Source organism: Miscanthus floridulus, chromosome 2 (assembly GCF_019320115.1).
Source record: "Miscanthus floridulus cultivar M001 chromosome 2, ASM1932011v1, whole genome shotgun sequence".
Lineage (NCBI taxonomy): Eukaryota > Viridiplantae > Streptophyta > Magnoliopsida > Poales > Poaceae > Miscanthus > Miscanthus floridulus.
The window spans coordinates 2,990,982-2,999,462 of NC_089581.1; the positions used below are offsets into that span (position 1 = coordinate 2,990,982).

The 8,481-nt window shown below is 42.9% G+C and overlaps 1 protein-coding gene and 1 pseudogene across 1 annotated transcript; both read right to left on the reverse strand.

The window, feature by feature from the left end:
* Positions 1 to 750: 750 nt before the first annotated feature.
* Positions 751 to 1,758, reverse strand: LOC136515085 (probable histone H2A.5). Its single transcript, XM_066508774.1, has one exon. It carries the CDS (start codon positions 1,419 to 1,421, stop codon positions 954 to 956), a length of 468 nt encoding a protein of 155 aa, XP_066364871.1. The 5' UTR covers positions 1,422 to 1,758; the 3' UTR covers positions 751 to 953.
* Positions 1,759 to 2,142: 384 nt separating this feature from the next.
* On the reverse strand, positions 2,143 to 8,049 carry LOC136515078 (uncharacterized; annotated as a pseudogene).
* Between the last annotated feature and the right edge of the window lie 432 nt (positions 8,050 to 8,481).

Here is an 8,481-nt window from a genome sequence, read left to right on the forward strand (position 1 = left end):
TCTTCTCCTGGGTTTAATCAACAAAATACAGGTTAGAAACAATCCAGCATAGTCCAGTTCATGCATAGAGCAACTACAATTCTACATAATTGAGGGGGTGTTTGGTTCCATCGACTAAATTTTAGTCCATGTCACATCGGACGTTTAGATGCTATTTAGGAGAACTAAATATGAGTTAATTATAAAACTAATTACATAGATGAAGACTAATTTACGAGACGAATTTATTAAGCCTAACTAATCCGCCATTAGCACATATTTACTGTAACACCACATTGTCAAATCATGGACTAATTAGGCTTAAAAAATTCGTCTCGCAAATTAGCCACAATCTGTGCAATTAGTTATTTTTTCGTCTATATTTAATACTTCATGCATATGTTCAAACATCCAATGGGACAGGAACTAAAATTTTCCTGTAGGAACCAAACACCCCCTGAGTTATATTGTAATGCATTTAGCTGTCAATGTTCTTACAGGAGTTGATAAATAGGAGTAATAACCTGGAGGATCAGATGGCTCTAAACGAAGCTAACTAGTACCCACAAGAAATCCCCTTTTCCTTATCTTCACTCTTCAGTTTCGTCAAAAAGCCTATAGTTCATTAAATGGACAGAAACAAGATGCTAACATGCAACGCAACTTAATTACATGATAATCCTCGATTTCCATCTCATACTAGATTGATTAATGCACTCAAATTGCAAATGCGGACAAGAAACAAAACCAAAGAGAGAAATTGAGAACACCTTTTGCAAGTAGCAAACTCTGGTCTCTGAAATCTTGTTCCAACCAACGAAGATGCACAGATGTACTAGTACTAGATAAACCATTCCGGTTAGCAGCAAGTACAAGAACGTTACAGAGGCACACTAAACATGATCTAATCTAACAACACAGTGCTAATGGTAATGGTCTAATGGAGGAGCCTCCCTCCAAGAGAGGAGAGCACTCTATGCCTTCTTGGGGGACTTGGCGGCCTTCTTGGGCGACTTGGGCTCCTTGGCCGCCTTCTCGGCCACCTTCTTGGGGAGGAGCACAGAGTGGATGTTGGGGAGGACGCCGCCGTGGGCGATGGTGACGCCGGCCAGCAGCTTGCCGAGCTCCTCGTCGTTGCGGATAGCCAGGAGCACGTGGCGCGGGATGATGCGCGTCTTCTTGTTGTCCCTGGCCGCGTTGCCGGCGAGCTCCAGCACCTCGGCGGCGAGGTACTCGAGGACGGCGGCGAGGTAGACGGGGGCGCCCGTGCCGACGCGCTGCGCGTACCGGCCCTTCTTGAGGTAGCGGCCGATGCGGCCGACGGGGAACTGCAGCCCGGCCTTGACGGACCGCGACACCGACTTCTTCCTCGGCCCGCCGGCCTTGCGCCCCGCCGCGCCCTTCTTCGCCTTCCCGCCGGCTCCTGCTCCGCTCACGTCCATGGCCGCCTGGCTGGTGCCGGTGCTGCTGCTGCGCTTCGAGATCAAGAGAGCTTGGGAGCTGAGAGGCGATGTGTGTGGATGCCAAATGCGAAGCGCGGCGGGATGCTTTTAAACCGCGCGCGCGCGGGGAGGGAGAGAGGGGGAATCCGTGTGGTAGGCCCGTCGATCCGCGTGCGAGGCCAATGGACGGTTCGATCGGCAGGGGAATGGACGGTTGGATGGGGGTGGTTGCGGCTTCGGAGGGACGATCCGTGGGAGGGGCTGCTGGGCCAATCAGGTGCGCGCGACAAAGCAAGCAGAACTGACAGCGTGTCTTCTCATTTGTGGTAGCCGTACGTACAAATTCCTAGTCCATTTTTTCCCAAAAAAATAAATAAATCCTAGTCCATTAGTATAGTCAGCTTTTTAATTTGATGACTAAGTTTTCAGGGAAAAATATGTTAACATTTACAGGTTCAAATAAGTGCAATATTTCAAGAAAAGATTTTAAGCAAAATATATTGAAATTTACATGTTTTAATAAACGCGATGTTTCAATGACAGGTTAATGAAATTAATTTTACAGTATAAGTGTTGATATATTTTTCTATAAACTTGGATAAAGTTAGAGTGAGCTATAATTTGGAATGGAGAGGGTAGTACGGTGCACTGTAAAATGGTTTCCTGATTGGATCTTCTCATCATACTTTGAACAGAAAATGCATCATTCAACGGAAGCAAATGCCTCACGCCTAGGAAACGGCAAATTTTGACTTATTATAAATCACAACATTTCTATTATCATTTACAATGTCTCACTGTTACCATCTCTGGTTGGTTTTATTGCCTTCTCACACGAAATTTGAAATAAAGCAATGGTACAGCGAGGTTGTCAAACCGCCGGAGCAGGCTGAGGAACTACACCCCTATTGCTTGCAAGACCAGGAGGAGGCTGCTGCCGGAATGAGGGATGTACATCCTGCACGCGCTCCAGATACAGCGGGGTCTGCATCTCGATAAGCCGCGATATCTGCAAAACAAGGTGTGCCTCACAATTAACGCAAGTATAAAAGTACAAAACCAGTAAAAGTGGATGTCTGCTGCATCTTGTTTCCGGTCACAAAGGCTAGAGGAAATAAGCATATGCCGATAATAACACGGCTTTCTCAACGACCCTAGTCCAACATAGCTTCATCAGCACTAATGAATCATCTGAGGCAAGCAGCAACCATTTCGTACTACATAACAATGATAACAAGGTCCGGTACATACCGCTCTGCGGAACGCAAACATCTCTTCTTGGCCAGACAATATTGCCACAAGGCCAGTCGTAGATGGTCCTAAGCCAACATTGCCTCCCGCTAAAACATCCCTCCTCAGCTTTGTCCCTTCGGACTCGGTTTCGAACTGAAAACTGCATAGCATGACCATTCATGTGAAAATTCACTCTCAATTCATGTGCAATTCAGATTCAGATTTCTACATTCCATTGTAGACGACCAGAAACATTATCCCCTAACAATCAATTAATCTCTTTTGTAATGGTATTTTGCTTTAGGCCTTTGTAATTGTTGTAAACTCTTCTCTATCTTTAATGGATGGCAGATCCTCTGCCTTTGCTTTAAACAAAAGAAAAGGAAAGACAGAAACATTTTCTCCACAACCCATGGCAGAACCAGCATATATGACAAAGCTCACTGAGACATATTTTCAGTTCATAGTGTTTGAAAAAACAGCCTTAAATGATCAGGAAAGGGTTATCGAGTTACCTCTCTAAATCAAAAAGAGGTCCTTCCTCAGTTCCTTGGAAAAGATCATCAATGGATGAGGCAGCTAGGCATATAAGGCGGCAGTGATGGTTGTACAACTCATCGATAAGAGTGATAAACCTTCTTGCCTAAATGAGTCATGATATTAGCAACAGAGGGAAAACAAACTATTTCAGAAAGGTAGAGAGTAACAACTAACTAATGCTTACTGCCCATCAATTCAGATAGCTATCTAAAAATTTAACAAACGGACCTTTTCTCTTTCCTAACTTGCGATATATTTGTAAAGCTCTCCAACTCAATCAACATGTCATCTCCATCTTTCTATCCAAAATATTACTGTCTTGCTTTGCTAGTTTGCTACATCCTTCTAGAGATCCTTGCTCTTCAGCACTTCAAAATCATATTTTTACTTTGTATTTTATTTCTTGAGAACATATTTCATTTGCTATACTTCTATAGGCTGATAGGCCCCAGTCCTGACTGCTACATTCCTGTTCCCTTCCACCTATTTTCTCTGCCAAACAGACTGAAAGAAACAGAAAAAACAGCACGTGAAGAAATACCTTGTCACGGATCTTCATACTCATAGCTGGAATTTCTGATATGAAAATTGTATGGTAGTTCCTAGCTATTGCTATATAATCTGCAGCTCCGACCTGAAAATTTAGAATAGGGGCGATCAATGCATTAGCGAAAGAGCTACTATGCTCTCAGATATAATAAAAAGGAGCTACTATTGGGAAATATAAGTTTATGTATTTGTCTAACATCAGCTATTCTGCAGTAATAATTTTTTCTTTCCATCTAACTTGAATTATAGACAGATATGAAATGAGATTGAGATATTACTGGGCGACCGCATAGATACTCGAAGTCAAACCTTGCGACACCGTTACAGCTTTGAGGAATCTCAATAGACCTGTCAACATGCGACTGAAGTTCATTTAGTTTTTTATTTCCACTGGTGCAGAGATGCTTTATCAAATGGACATACCTCCCAAACATTACAGGAATGGTGACAGAAATAATATTTCCTCCTGATTGGTTAGTTATGTCATGCCACATAGCCTCATACATGCTTCGAGCGTCAGAAGTGGCAGGCCAAAAATAGTGAACCTGCCAACAATATCGAAGGTATGTAGTTAGATCAAGATTATAAACATAATGACAGGGAATAATAAATACAGCGGATAGTGAGTAAATCTGCAGGTGCTTAGAAGAGGATATATCTAACAAGTTTATGTCAAGATATATAAACGCAAAATAGATCACATAAGGATCATAGTGTGTAGCTTAATAACTTTAACTTTATACCAGGATCTGAACTTATGTTATCATCATAAAGACTAGAGATCAATATAGTCTTATTTCTCAAGGACCAGGATAACCACAAGGTTTATCTCCATGGGGGGAAAAAAGCAGCAAATTTGTACAGGCCAAGTGTCATAAATCTCCTACATTGTTATACAATTTGTTAACACGCTATGTCATCCCGTCATCCACCAGGGGTCAATTCATGGGATTCATCCAGGTGCCCACATCCTCTTAAATTGAATACTAATGCTCCTAACCAAATTTCTTAGAGTAAATAAAAAATGTGAAGTAAACCTCAGTTGAGCCTTCTGTCGGAATTAGGCGGCGATAATCCTTTTCAGTACCCACAAGAATCTTATTGCAGTTTTCATCCAATTTTGATAATAACTCAACGAAGATGTCCCTTTGCATCCCATCCTACAAATCAACAGAGAAAAGAATGAGATGATCATAATACGATACTAGGTATTTTAACTTGTAAAGGTTGTGAGAAAATGATAACACATCTAATCCATAAATTAGAAAGAAAACAAGAAAAAGACGTTAAGAAGGACCTGCCTGGTTCAGATCTTCTGGTGCTTTATTACTGGTTGCTACAAGTACTGTCCCTGTGCTTAACAACCTGCTTAGAATGCCAGAAAGTGCTACAACTGCAAAAACATCGATAGTCTACAAAAATGCACCTGCTCAGTGTACTAAAAAAACACTACATTGCAGAGCATATTTAATTAAGTATGACAATTCTAAAAGCTTAATAAATCATAATAAAGCAGTAAGTACAAAGATGTATATGCAAGAGTATAGATAAAATAGAGCTTAGTTAACTTCAATTCTTGTCAGATTCAACAAGATATAAAGATTAGGTGTAAAAAGTTCCAGTAATGCTGATTCAAAAGAATTTTCCAGTAACACGTTAACTTCATTAAAACTTATAGACAGGATGAAATTAAAATAGTATGCTAGGTCATGGTGGTGGAACTAATCAATGCTATTTACCAACACCAGTCTTCAATTTTCTTATGTCCCCAGTTTTAAAAGTAATCCAATAAGCAGCTGTTACGTGCTAAGAAATGCCAATCCTCTTTGTCAGGTCAGGATGAAAAAAAGGCAGAAAGGCTTCAATCCTTGACACTTCAAAATTTAGGTACCTGTATCTCATCAAAGCATAGAATGCTTGCTCCAGTTTTATTTGCCTGTCTATCAACCAAAAACTTGTCAGCAACTGCCAAAAGGATGTGCTTTTCCTGTGTCTGTTGTTTGTACTTCTCTTCGCCAATCAACCACTCCTTAATTTTCACATCAAAGGGAAGGCTTGATATCCAACTGAAAGCACTTGAGTGAATAGATTTATCATCATCACGTCTCTTCCATACATCATGCATATGATCGTGTATTTCAAGCATGGCCTGCATCAAAGGGTACTCTAGTCTTATGCAAATCCTTGGCAACAAGGCCACAATTAAATAAGATAACAAAAGGTTATTTTATAGTGTTATGTTAATGCCAACTTGCCAAGCCACACCTGTGTAAATGAGTTCAGACAGATGTGCGTGTGCCCGAGTATGCTACCACAACAGCTAACAGATACAATTGACAGTATCAATCTACTATTGCTAGCTATCTTCAATCAAATAAATTGATCTTTAGGTACAAAAGCTAAATCAGATTACAACTGAATGACTGAACAGTCATTGGTATTTGTAAATAGCAGAGAATTTACCTCATGAAAGTGGAACCTCCTCCTGTGTTTGATGACACCTTCAGTGGCCCCATAGAACATGTCCATCAACATTGTCTTCCCTATGTACAGGTTGTGCCTTGAGATTAGTACAAGTGACAGAATAGTATTTCAGAAAACGTAAAATATCAGCACGGTTACTTGCTCACGTTAAGTTCATAAATGTAGGACAATGGCCCAATAGAAGCATTTTACCCCTCATTTTTAGGCCAGATGAAAAAACTAATGGACATGGAACCAATAAGGCTAGAAATTACTTCTTTTGAGCATGTGCAAGAATCAGGTAGCTTACCACTTCCAACATTTCCATAGAGATACAATCCTTTAGGAGCAACAGGAGCGACTGGTCTATGGCCTACCAATGTATCTAGTTTCTTCTCTCGGTTCAGGTACGAGACCCACTTACCTACTCCAGGTTCTATGTTTCCTCTTCTTCTCCTGGGTTTAATCAACAACATACAGGTTAGAAAAAAAACCACCATAGTCCATTTCTTGTATAAAGCAACTAAAATCTGGCATGCTTAGATGTATTGTTATGCATATTTAGCTGTTAATATTATTGCAGGAGTTGAGGAGTAATAGCAGTGCTCCATCCATGGATGGTTTCAACATAACAGAAGTTCACAGTGCTATACTGAAACTATTATGAGATACATGCACTGTGACGCCAAAAGACATCCCACTTAAGTATGCTAAATGGTTCTATAAACAATGCATAATTTTGAGGAAGGAGACTAACTATTACCGCGTAACCAACTTGTCAAGAAATCCCCTTTTCTCGTCTATCCATACACCATCACGCTGCTTATCTTCAGCTTCTTCGACAAGAAGCCTTCGCCGCTCTTTCTCCCTGCTATTCTCCCAGATGTATAGCTTGTTCTGCATACATATAGGTTTCTCAGTGAACAAGCACAGCGAGGTACTGACAACTGAGAAGAAGCGATGCACAACTTACATGATAATCCTCCATTTCCATCTCGTACTGTTGAAGCCTACTAACTAAGTTGTCTAATTCAGAAGCTACATTTTCCTGGTAACTATCATGTGTGAGCTTCCCTTGGCTTACTAGATTCCTGTAGAGCGTAAGAGGGCCTTCAGATAGAACACGAGTATGAGAGGCCGAAATTGGAGAGAGGGGATGATGTTATGACGAAATTTGAGCAATGAGAATTATCACTGTATCATCATGTTCAGACAACAGATTGCTGCGTCTTTTGCATGTTCAATACCACAGAGAGGTGCAGGGTTTTTTTCAGAGGGGAGGTATCACAGGTTCACAGGACTGGTTAGCTTAGATGTTAATTCTGATGAACAGAGTGGCATATCATATCTGATTGCAAGCGCACATGAAACGCCGCAGTGGCGGATTTGAATTCCATGAAATGCAGCTGCGACTTGAACCCACTAGTCCGGGCGTCCGTCATCATATGAAATTCGGAACCGATCGAGCTATCGATCAGCAGCGTGGAGGAGTATGACGAGGACGAGGTACCTGCGGGTTTGCGGCCGTGCTCCGAGGAGGAGCCGTCCCCCGCCGCGCCGTGGAAGCCACGGAAGAGGCCCGCGGAGGGCAAGGCGCGCGGCGCCGCATCGAGGAGGGCGGCGGACGCGAGGGATAGGCGGGATACGCGGCCATGCAGGCGGCGGAGTATCATCGGTCGGCCGTCGGCGTCGCCTCGCGGAGACGGGGAGAGGTGGCGGGTACAGAGTAGAAAGGAGTTGGAATAACTGCGGCGTTCGTTGTCTGGTCCGGGAGGGAAGGTGACGCGGCGTCCTTGCTGACCACGAACGTGTGGGCCGAGAGTAGCTGGGCCCGTGGGTTCATTTCTCGCCACACGGGCCATGCCTACCTACCACACGGGCCATACGTACCTACTACTTGGGCGGACAAGCGGCCCATTGTGCGATGTCACAGAGGCGAGGCCATGGCTATGGATGAAAACGGGACCGGAAATTCCCGTACCAATTGACACCGTATACCACATTAACCGGTCGCATACCGTTTTTGCAGAAAAAACAAGAAACGGGAAACCGACACCATATTTTAGGCAGGAACAGGAACGGAATCAGTTAAGGAATTTTTCCGACCGTATTCATGGTTCCCGTATTCGGGCAGAAAAATTCCCGGCGGTATTCCCATATTTTGTACACATAAACCTCATATTCAGCCCACTGATTGATGCAGCCCACGAAATCTCCCGTTCCCCGCGCCACAGGCCCAGCCCACTCCCGACGGTATTCACTGGATGAGGCAAGG

Bases quoted from the DNA above. Each gene is read 5' to 3' on its own strand.
- LOC136515085 (XM_066508774.1), bottom strand. From the start codon at position 1,421: ATGGACGTGAGCGGAGCAGGAGCCGGCGGGAAGGCGAAGAAGGGCGCG.